The sequence below is a fragment of the Cydia strobilella genome, chromosome 1 (genome assembly GCF_947568885.1).
Source record: "Cydia strobilella chromosome 1, ilCydStro3.1, whole genome shotgun sequence".
NCBI lineage: Eukaryota > Metazoa > Arthropoda > Insecta > Lepidoptera > Tortricidae > Cydia > Cydia strobilella.
Genome location: NC_086041.1, coordinates 31,600,435 through 31,617,897, shown reverse-complemented (window position 1 = coordinate 31,617,897; position 17,463 = coordinate 31,600,435). Strand labels below are relative to the sequence as shown.

The 17,463-nt window shown below is 38.1% G+C and overlaps 1 protein-coding gene across 1 annotated transcript in view; it reads right to left on the bottom strand.

Moving 5' to 3' along the window:
- The window catches only part of LOC134743405 (cadherin-related tumor suppressor), a 158,776-nt gene extending 142,739 nt beyond the window's left edge, over positions 1-16,037 (bottom strand). Inside the window, exon 1 of the mRNA XM_063676798.1 lies at positions 10,334-16,037. Coding sequence (XP_063532868.1) covers positions 10,334-15,463 — 5,130 coding nt within the window. The 5' untranslated portion in view covers positions 15,464-16,037. The remainder of the gene's footprint in view (positions 1-10,333) is intronic.
- Between the last annotated feature and the right edge of the window lie 1,426 nt (positions 16,038-17,463).

Here is a 17,463-nt window from a genome sequence, read left to right as displayed (position 1 = left end):
AACATTTAACCTATAGCTGTGCCTTAATGCGTCCTGAGGTGCAATGATAAGGCATTTGGGTGGCGCGTCCTCTAAAAGTGTTATCGTAAGAAAAAAAATTACTTACCTCTCCATGCCATGGGATAAAGGAAAGCCGTAATCTCTAAAAGCCATTAAGTAATTTCCGTTCTTCTGTTTTTAATACAATGCCAGCTACATGATGGCATGTCACTTGTCAGTAGATATAGGGAGTTAACATTGTTATTGGATGGGTCATATAGTTACAGGCCATGGTAGATCTGACGAAATAAGTTGTTTAAGCGACTTTAAAACACGGGGACGTGGGTCTGAACTTCGAATCCTCAGTCGTTCTCGTGACTTTCTCGAAACGTATGTTACAAATTGTCATCAGTAACTTGTCAATCAGTCAGAGTAAACTAGCTTGTCGGTTAAGGAATATGTCTGTAGGTATATAATAAGGAAACTTGCTTATTTACATTTGCGATAGAGTTCAAATGTGTTTGTGAAGTTCCCATCCGCGACTGTTAGGGTAAGGGGACTTAAGTATGTTCCAAGTCTTCCATGGAAAGAAGCCTTCACTAACCAGTAGGACGTACATATAAAGAATGATGATGATGAGACACTCGTTAGTGTAACCACCACTTTGTGCAAATCAGCGCCTTGTGAAAGCATTCACCGTAACATTTCTGAGGCAAAGGTTCCAAATTATATTGTTAACACTCGTATAGAGGCTCGCGAAGATATTAAAGTACCTTAATGGAATTTTGATCAACTAGAAAAACTGTTTATTCCACATTGATCTATACAATTTTGACATCGTCCTACTTTAAAACCCCTTAATAACCCCTTTTCCAGCTTCACCAAATGGTACTGACGAGAATTTCAGGTTAGAGGTAATCAAACTTCGAAGTTGAGATGTTTTTGATCACTGATCCCGCTCCTATATTTTCGCTTCGGCCCGCAGGTTCATTAAGGATGTCGATGCCCCCAGCCAAGTTGCATAAATCAGGTTGGGAATGCGGCGCCCTAATGCGCTTTTGGTGTCGGTTGATAGCTCACCCTTTAAGCTTTTTCCACCAATAATTTTTGTAAGTGTCCCCTTATACGGTTTAAGCGGTTTGCTGGGTACGTTCTGATGTCTGATTGTGATAGTCGATAATAGATTTGGATCGGGATTTCGCGTGGAAACTACGCGGTCCGTTTCGTTTAAGCGGAACCAATGACGGGTAAGGAATGTAGTATGAATGCGTGTGAAGGTAAGGCAATACGTCGATTGTCTATGTTTTTAAGCATTAGGCAGAACTCTACAGAATGGTCAAAGTTTTTGCAGACCATTATGCAGTAAAATCAACCCAAATTGTTGATAGAAAAAGCAAATAGACACGGGTAGGATAGGCTAAAAATAATAACTACACTGGAAAATAATAATATAATTCATAGGTTGGAAATATCTAAAAGGCTTTAAGTTTTACTGTTATTTCAAAGATTTTTAAATGCAATTTTTGATATTGTGTTGAGATAGACCAATCTGGATAGATAGTAGAAAGGTAAATCTACACTACACGCAGTTTAAGGTATAAGGATTTTACCGTTCAAGGGTATAATTACCGCTAGTCATACTTGTTATGGCCATTTTTTGCCCGGATGCTGCACTTCATGATAAAAGCAAGCCGCTTTGCACAGTGCTAGTAGGGACCAAACTGAGTGATTTGACCCGCAGCAGCGCAAGTTTCACCCCTTAGGAACAGAGATGGCGCCACTTCTTTAAAAAATATTTCAAAAAATTCTACAAGCTAAACCAATGAACCGATTTAAATGTTTAATATCTCAAATGAAAGCTCATTATATACATTACTTTTAAAAAAATACTCAAAAAATATATACTGATTACTTTCGACAAAAAACGGCATCTTAAGTTTTTTTTTTAATCGATTGATAGTTTTTACTTGGTTTCTGAAAAAAAATGCATGGAACATGAATAGCTTAATGCATGTATATATTACTGAACAAATAACAAGTATTATAAAAAAAACCCGACACCGATACCTCTCATACTTCACGAAATATAAAAGTTTGAATGTGAGTGTAAATTTCTTCAAAATATATTTCAAAAAATTCTACAAGCTTAACTATTTGACCGATTTCAATGTTTAATATCTCAAATAAAAGCTCATTATATACATTACTTACAAAAAAATACTCATAAAACATATACTGAACCCACCCATACCTTTCATTCTTCACGAAATATTTAAGTTCAATTATGCACGTTCTTACAAATAAATCCTTTAAAAGAAATCTTCTACCGCAGTAAGTGTACTGGTTTTAATATGAAATGTGTCATATGAAAAGAAATCACCCAATTTATTTTAATAAATAAAAAAATTATAAATAAAAACTGAAGAAAGTTTTTTTCTGGTGGTGAATTACAAAAAAATATAACAAATCTAAAATTAGGAATTATTTTTATTTAAAGTGACTACATTTGTAAACAAAAAACTTAAATGTCCTCTTCGGGTTCATATTTATTTATTGCAATCATGGTTTTATAGGTATTACAAATTCTTGGTAGTTCCACATGGATCCCGTGGGGGCATAGCAATATTACATGCATACTTAGAATCTAATCTTAAATCTATGTGTATAATATAAAAGTAGGTCAATTTAGTAGTTTTTATACATATAAGCCGAATTGAATCTGATAATTGTCAGTGTATTAAATACAAAAATAAACGGGCAACTAATTATTATTAGGTGATGTCAAATTATATGGTTCACCGGTAGATGTAAAACTGAAAAAGAAAAGTCGTTTTGTTAAGTACTCGTACCATTCCAATACTGCAAAATCACTGATCAGCTGTAGATTACTGTTGAATTATTTTTGTGCCTAGTTGATAACCATTAAACCTATAATTTTGTGCCAGACCTATAATTAGTGGTCAGCATGAAAAATAACCCTGGATTGAAAATTACATTAACTTACTTTTCATTTGTACAGCCACATTAAATTTGCATGATTTACACTGGGCTGTGCATGGCCAGCTGACGCGACGACACTCACAATGCATAGTTTCGCAGCCAGATTTGCAGCCACAATGGTCCAAGAGGCTTAATTGAGACCAAATCGCTGTAAATGCCGACCATTCCGGAGTCCAACTCTCTTTTTCCTCAGTCCATCCCCAAAAAGATGTACATGATATGGAAACTTCTGGTTTCAGAGCGTTTCCCCATATATGGCCCTCTTGGTAAGCTGCTCGAAGTGCATGTTTATAGAGAGCAGCTGATGTAGGTGGCAGGGTTGGCAGGTTCTAATTTCTCGGCCAAATCAGATTTGTTCCCTAAACGACGCCCTCCATTGACTGACAACGAAGGTGGCAAATTTGGTTTTCGTAGTGGAAGAATTCGTTCAGATCAAGCTGCCTTTCTCTGGCCACTATAAAAAGACGGGAAAATAGGAGTATGTCAACTTTTTTAAGTTTATGATTTTGTCAGTTGTCAGGTGTGTAACTACATATTTTAATTTTAGTATAAAGTAACCCTAGATTTGTGTTATTGTTTGGCCAAACGGAACACATAAACGTAAATGAAGTTCACAAATATTTGTTTATTCAAAAAACAAGCTTTTGTCAAGCCTGCCACCTACATCAGCTGCTATCTATAAACATGCACTTCGAGCGGCTTACCAAGCGGGCCATATATGGGGAAACGCTATGAAACCAGAAGTTTCCATACCATGTCCATCTTCTTGGGGATGGACTGAGGAAAAAGAGAGTTGGAATTCGGAATGGTCGGCAGTTACAGCGATTTGGTCGCAATTAAGCCTCTTGGACCATTGTGGCTGCAAATCTGGCTGCGAAACTATGCGTTGTGAGTGTCGTCGTGTCAGCTTACCATGCCCAGCCCAGTGTAAATCATGCAAAGGTGGCTGTACAAATCAAAAGTAAGTTAATGTAATTTTCAATCCAGAGTTATTTTGCATGCTGACCACTGATTATAGGTCTGGCACAAAATTATAGGTTTAATGGTAATCAACTAGACACAAAAATAATTCAACAGTAAATCTACAGGCACAAAAATTATCCAACAGTAATCTACAGCAACCAGTTCATGTATGATCGGTGATTTTGTAGTATTGAAATGGTACGAGTACTTCTCAAAACGACTTTTTTTTTTTAGTTCTACATCTACCGGTGAACCCGAAGAGGACATTTAAGTTTTTTGTTTACAAATGTAGTCACTTTAAATAAAAATAATTCCTAATTTTAGATTTGTTATATTTTTTTGTAATTCAGCACCAGGAAAAAACTTTATTCAGTTTTTATTTACTAATTTTTTATTTATTAAAATAAATTGGGTGATTTCTTTTCATATGACACATTTCATATTAAAATCAGTGCACTTACTGCGGTTGAAGATTTCTTTTAAAGAATTTATTTGTAAGAACGTGCATAATTGAACTTAAATATTTCGTGAAGAATGAAAGGTATGGGTGTCGGGTTTTTTTGTAATACTTTTATATACTCAGTACTATATATATATTTATTAAACTATTCATGTTCCATAATTTTTTTTTTATGAAATCAAGTAAAAACTATCAATCGAGTAAGAAAAAAAACTTAAGATGCCATTTTTTGCCAAAAGTATTCCGTATATGTTTTTTGAATATTTTTTTATAAGTAGTATATATAATGAGCTTTTATTTGAGATATTAAACATTAAAATCGGTCGAATAGTTTAGCTTGTAGAATTATTTGGAATATATCTTGAAGAAATTTACACTCACATTCAAACTTTCATATTTCGAGAAATATGAGAGATATCGGTGTCGGGTTATTTTTAAAATACTTGATTTTTATTCAGTAATATATACATGCATTAAACTATTCATATTCCATACAATTTTTTTGAGAAATCAAGTAAAAACTATCAATCGAGTAAAAAAACAAACTTAAAATTCCCGTTTTTATCAAAAGTATTGAGTATATATTTTTTAAGTATTTTTTTAAAAGTAATGTATATAATGCGCTTTCATTTGAGATATTAAACATTTAAATCGGTTCATTGGTTTAGCTTGTAGAATTTTTTGAAATATTTTTTAAAGAAGTGGCGCCATCTCTGTTCTTAAGGGGTGAAACTGCCGCTGCTGCGGGTCAAATCGCTCAGTTCGGTCCCTACTATCACTGTGCAAAGCGGCTTGCTTTTATCATGAAGTGCAGCATTTTGTTCATAACAAGTATGACTACGCCAGACTTGGAAGTCTTGGAACATACTAGACTCCGCTAAGTCGAAAAGCAACCTTATCTGTTGCTATAACATCCAGAAATATCTATGTAGATATTATTACCAGGCCTGACGCCTCGCCTCGCCAGTCGCATCAAACACATCGTAAAAGTGCATTTTAAGTGCGCACATAATGTCAACGGTGCGGAAAACATGCACGCTACGTCCATATCGGACATTTGTCAGTACAAATAGTAGTAAAAAGGCTTGGCACCGACTCCGCAATATAGTATTGTATGTTATGGGTTATGGCTCAACCACAGACAAGCGTTTGCTTAGTGACTGCCGAACACGTTAAGGAAATGCGTAAAAATAATTGTCAGATTAAGTTATAACACAATTAAAGCATTAACTTGGACCAAAGTAGCCTAATCCAATAACTACTTAACAATTTTTTAATCCCCTACCAACCCCTGCAATCTTTAAAAATCTGTAGACCTTTTAATCTCCCAATCATCTGATCTTACGATTCCAATAGGTCTCTACGACGCTCGAGTAACTCCAAATTTAGTATCTCCGGCTCCCCTACCATAAATATAGTTTTGTGGGGCGTTGTTATTATTATTATTCTCTATTTATTATTTTTCTTATGTTAGGTTTTTTATAATATGCATATAAAAGTAAAATATAAAAACACTTTCAAAACAATACAAAATACATATAAACAAATTATAAAAAACCTAACCTAGGGTGCCGCCAGCAGCGGGGCAGGGCCCAAGCTGCCGGTGGTCAGGGCCGCAGAGACAGGAACCGGCGGACTATCCGCGCCGTGTCCAAGATCACCGCCTTCTGCATCTGACCCTTGATCCAACCACCTAGCGAGAGTCTCTCAAGGTGTTGGTCGAGACTCTTCGCTATGAGACCGTTCGCTGAAACGACTATCGGGACAATGATCGTCGAATCAACATCCCACATGGCGGTTATCTCGTGAGCCAAGTCTAGGTACTTACTGGACTTGTCCTTCTCGGCTTTCACGAGATTCTCATCATGGGGGATGGTGATGTCGACGAGCACGGCCCGGCGCTGCGATCGATCTATTATCACAATGTCAGGCTTATTATTATTATTATTATTTTTATACCACGTCGGTGGCATTCAAGCATACGGCCCGCCTGATGGTAAGCAGTTACCGTAGCCTATGGACGCCTGCAACAACGGAGATATTACACGCGCGTTGCCGACCCTAACACTCCTCTCCCTCGTTGAGCTCTGGCAACCTTACTTACCGGCAGGAACACAACACTATGAGTAGGGTCTAGTGTTATTTGGCTGTGGTTTTCTGTAAGGTGGAGGTACTTTCCCAGTTGGGCTCTGCTCTAGATCTGGAATGACATACGCTTTCCTGTGCCCTACCACACAAAGCGAAATGTCATTCACAGTGCCCATACCTCTCTTTTGGACATAAACAATAAACAATTGCAAAGATAACTCCGTAATAGATGGATACAGTCTAAGCAAAAACGTGCCTCGAAAATCAAGAAAATTTGATTCTCGATCAGAGGGCGCTACTAGCTTTGGCCTACTGTCGTATAGATGGCGTTGACGGTTTCGTTTGTTATTTAACAATTTTAACGCATATCAGTGAAAGAACATGGGTCAAAATCATAAAAATAAAAATGCAAATAAAAAAAAACATTTATCCATATTCATTTATACATTTTATCGTATTTTTATAAATCTTCATTTTTAGTTTAAAGTGTGTCGATAGATGGCAGTGAATTTACTGTGGTTACAAAATCTACTATGACAGTACCGCTCTGTCTAATTATATCCTCTTTGACAATTGTAACCTTTTATTGTAATAAATAACTAATTTAAAAAAAGATTTGAACCTGTGTGTGTGACTTCCAGCATACCAGGGTCGATCGAACTAGTCAACCATCTATCTCGTTGTTAGTTACGGCTTCTGGCTTTTGAAGGCTAAAATTGTTCTTCTAAATGCGTTTTACTATTTTGCGTCTCTCTCGGTCGGTTTACCGCAAACGCAGAGGCTTCTTAAACAGTCACTTTCTTGTCAAGCCATATGTTCTTAGATTCCGTTTATTTATAATTTTATATGTAGGTACTTACTAATATATATATATATATATGCTATTTTTACATAATTGTATATCTTTGTATAAATAAATAAAATAAATAAATATTAAAGGACATTATTCTTACACAGATTGAGTAAGTCCCACGGTTGTATATATGTACATATATCTTTTTGACATGTGAATTATGAATGTAGGTATCTATTATTATTGAATCGATTAAATGTTTAAATGAATATGGTAAGTAGTCAGCTTCTTTTTTGTATTATTTTTAACTGCGCCTATATTTTTTCAGAAATATATAGTCAACAACAACATACTAGGTACGCCCTTTTTTCGGAAGATGGTTAAATAATAGCGTAAGTACCAAATCCCATTCTAGGTTATGTATACGCTGATTCTACATTTTTATCAACCACGAGTAGTTAATCTTTTATTACGATGTCAGTGTTGTTTGTTGTCAATCAAATTTAATTGAATTTAAACTGTTGTGAGACATACTAACATTAAATTCTCACTTGTTACTTGTTGTTCTTGTTGTTGTGTTGTTGTGTTGTTGTTGTTGTTGTTGTAGCGAGCGACGCGGCGCGCGGCAGTACGCAATACACGGTCGTCGTGAACGCTGCTCGCACTATTAGTGCTTGAAAAAGGAGACCTAGGCTCTCCTAAACATGTCGCGCGAGTGACTAAAACAAGTGAGTCTAAACCGTGAAGTTATTTAATGTTTGTTGTCAAATTATTGAGCTAATACTAGTACATAATAAACGCTAAGTACCTACACATAATTTTACTCGAATTATCGCGAGTTAACATTCTATAGTTTCGTTAAAATGGTCGCATTTGTAATGCGACGAGAAATTTTACGACTTGAACTCTTAGTTCTTTTACGGCGGGTAAGTAAAAAGTCGCATTTGACTTTCGTTACTATAAAAGGCCCCTTTCAGATCGAAGGTTAATCGCTTGAAGCCAGAATCGCTCGGAACGCGTGCAGCATAAACCCAACCATATTGTCAACGGTTTTAAACAATTGAATGTCATCCGGTTTTCGAAACACTTCGCTCACGTATCTAAATTTGAGATGAAAAAATCTTCAAGCCACTTAAGTTTTTTATTACTCACATTTTTAAAGTTGTCTCAAAATTTGAGCTTAAGCACCTAAAGCTGGGATCGGAAATCACTTTACGATAAAAAGGAACTTGAATTTTTAGTATCATTATGTTGAGTTGCATATCGTAACAAAAATTATTGTCTAAAGTATACCAAATTTCATCGCTTTTATTTAAAAATGGAAACGTTGTTATTGGAAATCAAGATTTTTAAAATAAATGGTTGACGTAAAGGAATGTCAGGTACAAAATAATCTCAAACAGCTGAGAGAAAGAATGTGTGATTGCTTCAAAGAATAGCTTACTGGAAACTTGCTTCAGATCCATCCGCTCAAGTTTATTATGCGAATCACGGCTATTTCACTACAGAACGCAGCAAAAGAATGCCAACTTAATGAAGAAATGGTTAAACCTTTAAGTAAGGGCAGGCACCAGAAGTCATAAACTCTCCCAACTGTATCTAACAACTTGGTTTACAAAGTTGCGGGAGAGATACGGGCGTGAAAAAAGCGATCGTTACAGCTCGGGGGTGTTTGGTCTATAAAACATTTAGAACATCTTTAGACGAGCAAAAAAGCGCTGATAAATTGTTCACTTACGCTAGGATCTGTAGCGAAACGATCCGCGGCGACCTTTTGCGTTTCGTTAGTGCTTGGTAGAAACATTGTAAGGAAATTAATGCGTGTATTTTTTTTTATTAGAGCAAATTTTAACTACATTAACAAATGTAATTTTTCTTTTAACATCTAAGTAACCCATTAATTTGACAGTTAGGTGCCTACACAATTAGCCCTTGAAGTGGCAGGAACCGCCTCGCGGACAAAACGTTATTTAAATTTGGAATTTGATTAATTAACAAAATCGAAATTCCTTCAACTCAAAAATGACGTATGCCACTTGAAAGGTTAAGTTTAGTTATAAAATGTATAATTAAAACTCCTTTAAAATTTGACAGGACCTCGAATCACACAAAATAATTTATAAAGTTAATGATGAATCCAACATTAAAATAGAAATTTAAGCAAACAATAATGCGAGAAATAATGAAGCGATACGATTAACAGACGAAACCCGTGCTCCTCGTGTAATCTGCGGAGGTTTCAGAACGAATGTTAAGATATCGTTTCGAGGCGCGACTTATCGCTAATTTAGAACCGCGATTAGACAGCGGCCGACCGACGCTAACGAGCATTCGTTTCAAATAAATAAGTATCCCCTTATTTTCCGATGTTTTGTTTGACCGACAATTGCACAAGCTTAATTGGACGATAGTCCAATTAACATGTTACTGAGCAGAAACAATAAATGCCATCTGACTATACTTTATAATGACAAGCCAATAATTATATAGACATAGCAAATAAATCAGGGTAACAGAACTAGACAATAATAAATAATTAGGTTTTATTCTCAACGTCAAAAACAAGAGAACAGTAGTTAAAATCAAAATGATTCGTTATTAGATGAAGTATGAAACGATTTGACTTGTGCGCTAAGGTAGTGCGTTTATCGTGGGGTTATAAATGGTAATCGAATGCGCTAGATCGGGTTAGCATAGGTAATTCCTGCGTCGATAGTCAGGGCTACATTTATTGGAGCCAATCGTAAAGTTCCCAGAACACAGTGCGTTCTGTACTGTATGTACAATCCTCATTTACGTGGGGATGTTGCCACTGAACTTATTTCCGTTAACTTGCGACGCGCCCACGCTTTGTGTGTGAACCCTGGTTCTATCAAAATGTAAATAGATGAAATTTAATTAAAATGTGTTATATATATTTGTATTAAAGATTTTTTATAGTAATCAACCTTAAAAGTTGACGATTTCAAATAATAGTTTAATTCTAAGAGTATTCATAATTTCAGACTCTTAAGGCTGATTGTATCTAATTTATAAATATAAAACTTTACCTTAGTTGTAGTAGTTTGCAGAGGCAATCCCGAAGACACGGCACAAATTTCCACTTCATATCTGTCAACACCAGCTTCTCGGTCTAAAGAAACAGCAGTAGACAATATTCCTAGAGAAGAATCTATATCGAATAGTCTGTCCACTTGTCGGCCGTCACCGGTCACATTCACTATGTAATACTCCAACCCGGATTTGTAATTGTTTGTTAAGTTTAACACCGCCGTACCCACGGGTTCATTCTCAGCCACTGATACCGATCTCGGGTTCGTCCAAGTCACGCCTTCCAGCTCACTGCCACCCATAATCACAGTGAGGTAAGTCTCAGTACTTTTCTGTTCACTCAGCACCGCTTCATCCGTTGCCTTGATGACAAGGTTCCACCGCGCTTCTGGCTTTGCTGGCGGATACCGAAGAGTCAGCTCGCCATTACTTCTATGCAAATCAAACAAATCATTTCCACCATGAATAAGCTTGTAGGTGACCAGTCCGTTCGTTCCCGAATCCAGATCGCGTGCGATCACGTTCATGATGAATAATCCCCGACCGGCACTCCTTCCTAGCCTCTTGGAATTAATCACGGCTGCATTCATTGATACGAAGGTTGGCGCGTTATCATTAATGTCTTCTACTATAACCGTGACAAGCTTCTCGGCAGACAGCCTGGCCGATGCAGGCTCCGCTCTGTCATACGCGACAACAGTTATGCGAAACGTGTCAATACTTTCTCTATCAATGGGCAATAAAGTATGAATGACCCCTGTTACATTATTTATAGCGAAATGTCTTTTGTTGTCGTTCGGGTCTTGGTGCGTGATCGAATAATAAACTTTGCCATTCAAGCCTGAATCTGGGTCTTCTGCGGTAACCGTAACTATCGGGGTATGCTTCGGAATCCCTTCTCTAATTTGTCGCACAATAGCTGTATTGGTGAATATGGGTGCATTGTCATTTGCGTCGATCACATTAACGATGAAGGAAATGCTAGAAGATAAACTTGGGTTTCCATTATCGATTGCAGTAATATTCAAAACATAGGACGTTAAATCTTCATAGTCCAATTGTTTATGTAAGAAAAGCTCACCCGAATAACTATCGATGAAGAATGACTCTTTTCTATTACCTGACGTTATTGAGAATTGCACTTCTCTATTGATACCAAGATCCGCGTCTGTTGCATGAAATTGGATTATCTTTGTATTGACAGGTTCTGTTTCCAGTACAGACACTTTCATGTGGGTTTGTGTGAATACCGGAGCATTATCGTTTTCATCAAGAACTTTAACGGAGATGGTCGTCGTCGCGGACAGCTGTTGAGTTTGTCCTGAATCGTGTGCTAATATCGTTAGCTGATAACTATCGACTGTTTCTCGATCGAGGGACTTTTTGATCAACAATTGACCTGTGGCTTCATCTAACATAAAGTTATCCATGTCATCTCCTCCAATGAGTTTGTAATATATATCCCCATTAAGACCTTCATCAGCGTCAGTCGAGTACACTCTCATTATTGAAGCTCCAACGGAAGCTCCCTCAGATACTTCCACTTTGTATGGAGTTCTCACAAACATAGGAGAATTGTCATTTACATCTGTTATGTAAATTGTAACTCTAACGGAATCAGATAGTCTTTGTTTTCCGTTGTCAGTAACTGTTACTGTTAATGTAATATAATTTTGTCCTGTATTGTGTACTAAGCTTTCTCTATCAAATGATTTCATAGTTTTGATAAATCCATTTCTGGTATCTATTCTGAAGTCACTTTGCGCCGATGAGAGGCTAAAAGTCAATTCAGCGTTTCGTCCGATGTCTCGATCAGTTGCTGTCAATTTACCCACAAAAGTATCCTGTGGTTCATTTTCTTTAATTTTGAATACAAATGTTGTGTTTGTAAACTGTGGACTGTTATCATTTTCATCGAGTACGTGAATAACAACAGGTACTTGTGACGATCTGGTTGGCTTTCCCTGGTCCGAAGCTACTATCGTTAAGGAGTAATAGTCCCGTTCTTCTCGATCTAACGGACTTTTGACGTAAAGGTATCCATCAGGAAATATACCAAACTTGTTATCAGTATTTCCTTCCGCAATTTCATACGATATTAAGCCACTTGCACCAAGATCAGCATCCGTAGCAGAAATAGCGAAAAATCGAGTGTTGACAAGAGTAGATTCCAGCAACGAAGTTTCATAAGAAGTGTGGTCGAACACGGGAGTGTGATCATTTACATCGTCTATTACTGCAGCTATGGAATGCTTAGTAGCAAGGGCAGGGCTTCCATTGTCAGTTGCTGTAACTTCAATAGGCACAATACTGCCAGGCTCGGTCGATATAGGCTTGTTAAGATAAATTACTCCAGTGGTTTCTGATATACGAAAACTATTATCAGGGTTGTAACTCAATGTGTAAGATACAGTTCTGTTTGAGCCAGAATCACGGTCCGTAGCTCTAGCGAAATAAACTTCGTGGCCAACAGCCATGTTTTCAGGTATATGAATTTCATCCTTATCTTCGATGAATACAGGATAGTTGTCATTTATATCCAAAACAGATATGTTTACAGTAGTGAACCCAAATGCCACACCGCTTTTGGCAAGTATTGTTAGATGGTAATTCATTTTCTCTTCGCGGTCAATATTCGACTCTGTTGTAATTATGCCACTCCTTTCATCAATCTTAAATATATTTTTAGGGTCACCCTCCAAAATATGATAAGTAATTCTTTCACTTGACATCCGAGCACTGACCTTACCAACAAAGCGGCCGGCTTGATATTTTTGTGTTCCTTCATCTTCAACAATTTTAAAAGTATATCCATTATACTCTTCAAACTCAAGATTTTTACGTTGTGCCATTTTGACGATTTCTACTATAGCATCATCATAAGCTCTTCTGTTTCCTTTATCTCTGCACGATATTTTTAATGTGTAGGATGCAGCCGGCGCTTTGTGAAAATCTTTTTGTAAGACGACATTTCCGGTCCACAGTTCTACGTCAAAGAATCCATCTCCGCCGCTTTCTAGCTTATACGTCACTCTAGCGTTATCTCCCTCATCTAAATCAAATGACTTAACCTGTACTATAGTAGAACCCGGTGGAACATCTTCACTAATACTTTCTATATACCTTTTGGGATAGAATACTGGATCATTATCATTTACGTCAAGGACATTCAGATAAACTGTGGCAGTAGATGACTGAGGTGGAAATCCTTGATCTTTGGCTAGAACTTGTACTTCGTACAGACTAATTCTTTCTCTATCTAATTCAATTATTGTACTGAGTTGGCCAGTTAATGGATCCAGTATAAACGTTTTGGGATATTTTCTCTCGATATTTGATGGCAAGTAATATGAAACTGAGCCGTTAGTGCCCTGGTCGTAGTCCGAAGCGGTGAGGATTAAGATTTCTTTTATTGGCTTAATATTTTCATGTAACGTAGCATTAATTTCAGTCTGCGGAAAAGAAGGCGCCTCGTCATTTTCATCTAAGATAGTTATTTTGAGTCTTGTGAATGCCCATTTAGGATTTGGTCCACCATCCCTTGCAGAGACATTAAGTTCGACAGTGCCTTGTATTTCACGATCTAGAATAGATCTTGTTGTTACTAATCCAGTCAAATGATCTATGAAAAACCATTGTTGTTGATTTCCGTCATAGAAATCGTAATATATTTCGGCATTTACCCCTGTATCTTCATCTGTAGCCGTAATACCAGCAATGTAAGTACCAGGAGGTGCGAGTTCACTTAAAATAGCAGAATATTCTGATTTCTCGAAAACTGGTTCATGGTCGTTAACATCATTAACATGTATAACTAAGAATGAGGTAGCAGTTCTTGGAGGACTACCTTTATCAGTAGCAACAACAGTTAAATTGTACTTACTGATCTCTTCCCTGTCAAGCACACCATTAACATGAACTATATAAACGCTGGAGGTATTCTCGAGCCGGAAATGGTTTAGCTCATTACCAGCTGTAATTTTAACACTAGTAATCCCATTGAATCCCGCATCTAAGTCAGTTACAGTAATGGCGGCGACTAATGAGCCGTTCTTAGCGTTTTCATCGACTGTGGCAAAGTTGGCTGTGGGTGGTACGTAGGTAAAGGTAATGACTGGGTCGTGATCATTTGCGTCGATGAGATTGACTGTAACGTACGTTCTCGCGTCCTGCCGAGGTACCCCGTGGTCCCGCGCAATGATTGTCAGCACACAAGTCATATTGCATGTCATATTACTGCAATACTTTGGGCAATTTAACTTCTTAGCAGTCGTTATCACTCCGGACTCGGGGTCCACCGCGAACTGCTTCTCGGTATCCGTCACTTCGTATGTTATTTTACAGTTGTCACCTAAATCACTGTCCGTCGCTGTCACTTTTAGAACAGTAGTTCCTGGCGGCACGCTCTCGTTTAGCGACACTGAAAAGTCACTTTGATCGAATATCGGTGGATTGTCGTTAACGTCTAAAATCGTTACATTCACTTGTAGATACCCGTATTTTGGCGGACTACCGCCGTCGCGTGCCGATATGTTCAAGATATAGAAATCGTTTGTTTCCCTATCGAGTCGGCCGGTGGTTTCCAGATGTAGGTAGGACGTTTGTCCACTCGGATTGACAGTAACATTGAGACGAAACTTTCCTTCACTGTCACCATCGACGATCCTGTAGTCGTTAGCGATCCCATTCTCTCCCAGATCCTTATCAGTGGCCGCATCGAGCAGCAGCTTGGTGCCGGCCGCGGCGCTCTCGGAGAATGCCACAGCTATGCTCGGTTCCGGGAACTCCGGGTAGTTGTCATTCACGTCCGTCACTCGCAGCCTAACCTCTATCGGGTAAGTCGGCTGACTGGACAGCACTACGAAGGCGTAGCGATCAACTGCCTCCCTGTCCAGAACCACATTAGTTCTGATCTCTCCGGTGACAGGGTCGAGAACGAACTCCTTAGGGGGCTCATTGAAGCGGTACGTGAAGCCGGGTTTGGTGGGGATCTTGCCGACGAGTGTGCCGGGCGGCTGGTCCTCGGGCACGCGGAGGTCGACGCCGGTGTCGACTGCCCGCGACTGCATCTGCTCTGCCGCCGCCGACGCCGCGAGCGTCAGCAGCAGCACCACAACGCTCATCATCATGACATCAACAAAAACATTATCGGCGAAAGCGCTCCGTCCTGTTCGCACACTAGCGCGCTCGCTCGGCTCAGGTATGCAACATGGCCGCGACCTGCGCGCACGAATATCTCACGGAAAGTGCGACCCGCCTGCGCCTACGCGCTTCGTAAACACACGTGACACGCACTGCACTACAATCCTTCACGCACAGAACAATCTTTCACTGAACTTTAGGTATCTTCGAGTTTTTAATTCAAGCACGGTCTGTCATAACTTTGGAGTTATGTTTATGTCGGTGTGTCAGCTGATCGCGAGGCAGCGCGGCATGCGGGTCGCGTCGCGGTCGGCGCGGCACTGGCGGGCGGAGGCTTTCACGCCGCCCCTCCCCCGCAGCTTTCAAAGCTCCGCTGCGTGATGATGATGCTAAGATAACGGCCACCGAACGATTCTACTGCTTATTGTATGATACCAGTCATTCCGAGAAACCCGCATACGGCACAGGTAGGCCGAAAAAAACAAAGTTTACCGTGGTTCTGGCTCAGGTAAATTAAGATATATTAAGTTATTGCCGTCATTAGGGTTGCACGACTCATAGGGTTGTTATGTTTGTATGTCTAAACGTGACTCAATCATGATTTGAAAGTATTATGCAATTGGTCATTCTAACAAGAATTCTTACAAAAAATTCTTAGTGTAGCTTTTTTTATTTTACCAGTGCCTATTTTTGGGGTTGTAGTACCCTACTACTACAATCTCTCTACTTTGACTTAAGGTTGACTGGTAGAGAATTCCTTATGTTATTAAGTCCGCCTATGTACTGTAAGGTTTTGCTTTTGTGGAATAAAAAATAATCCTCAAACTTCTTTTTTATATACCGCTGTAAAGAAAGATATTGAAAGAATTTTTCTATGTAGTTACTTAAACCTGTAGTTAAATAGGTATTTATGGGAAGTTTATAGTAAAACATTTTTTATAATTTAAGTACGAAGTTCATTACTAACATTAATTGATTAGAATGCTTAGTGTACTCGTAAGTACATTAATAAACTGATTTACAAGTAAGTACATATATATATATTAGCCAGCTATTGTCAACGATACATTTTAAATCTCAAGAGCGAATAAAATAGGTACCTTGTATTGAATCTAAACGAAATTCTGATTAGAAAAACTTGTACTGTCGGAAACCAACGATGATAACAAAAAGCTTACGCGTTGATGTCTTTCGTATGTGTGCTAGGAAAAAAGGCAAGCCGGCGCGCACCTATTTAGGTAAATCGATTAAGACGAAAGTGGAGGACCCGCGCGAAATCGCCTTTTCATACAAACGTAGTCCTCATTTTGCTCTCTGGATATTAACATTATTGAAAATATTTTGACACACAGAGTTGTATGTTGTATACCATACCAACCACAGCTAAATTGTTTTTTTATCGAATTTTTAAGTATTATAAGAGTTCATTCAAGACGATCAATTTAAAAAGTATGAAATCTGTTTTTCGCTTCTAATTTTTACAATAATCAAAATATCGAAAAAAAGTCAAACGTAGGGGCATAGCTATGGTACATCAAATTACGTAAAAATATTTTCCATAATGTCAATATCCAGAGAGGAATATAAGGACAACTTATGTATGGAGAAACGGCCGTCCCCTTTCCTCTTAACTACGTAGTAAAATACCTAATTAAATTCGCTACAGTAGCTCCTGATTTGTTTCGTTGAAAATGTTGAAATACAATTTTTTGTGGTAATTATTTTATCATATCCTACTAGGGGAAGCATGCTATATTTGTAAACCCTGAGGAAAAATGATGATTATCTGGAAATAAAACATAAGGTAACTGCGCCAAAGAAGGCCCGTTTGTTAAGCTAGGCCATTTTCAAAATTTAATTATTTTTAGCCTGTTCGGAAAAAGAAGAGTCGTGGAATGTATTGGGCCCTATACATTTCACGACTCATCTCTTTCAGCACACTCTATGTGTGATCAGACACTTAACAAGTTAAGGTAGACAACATGCC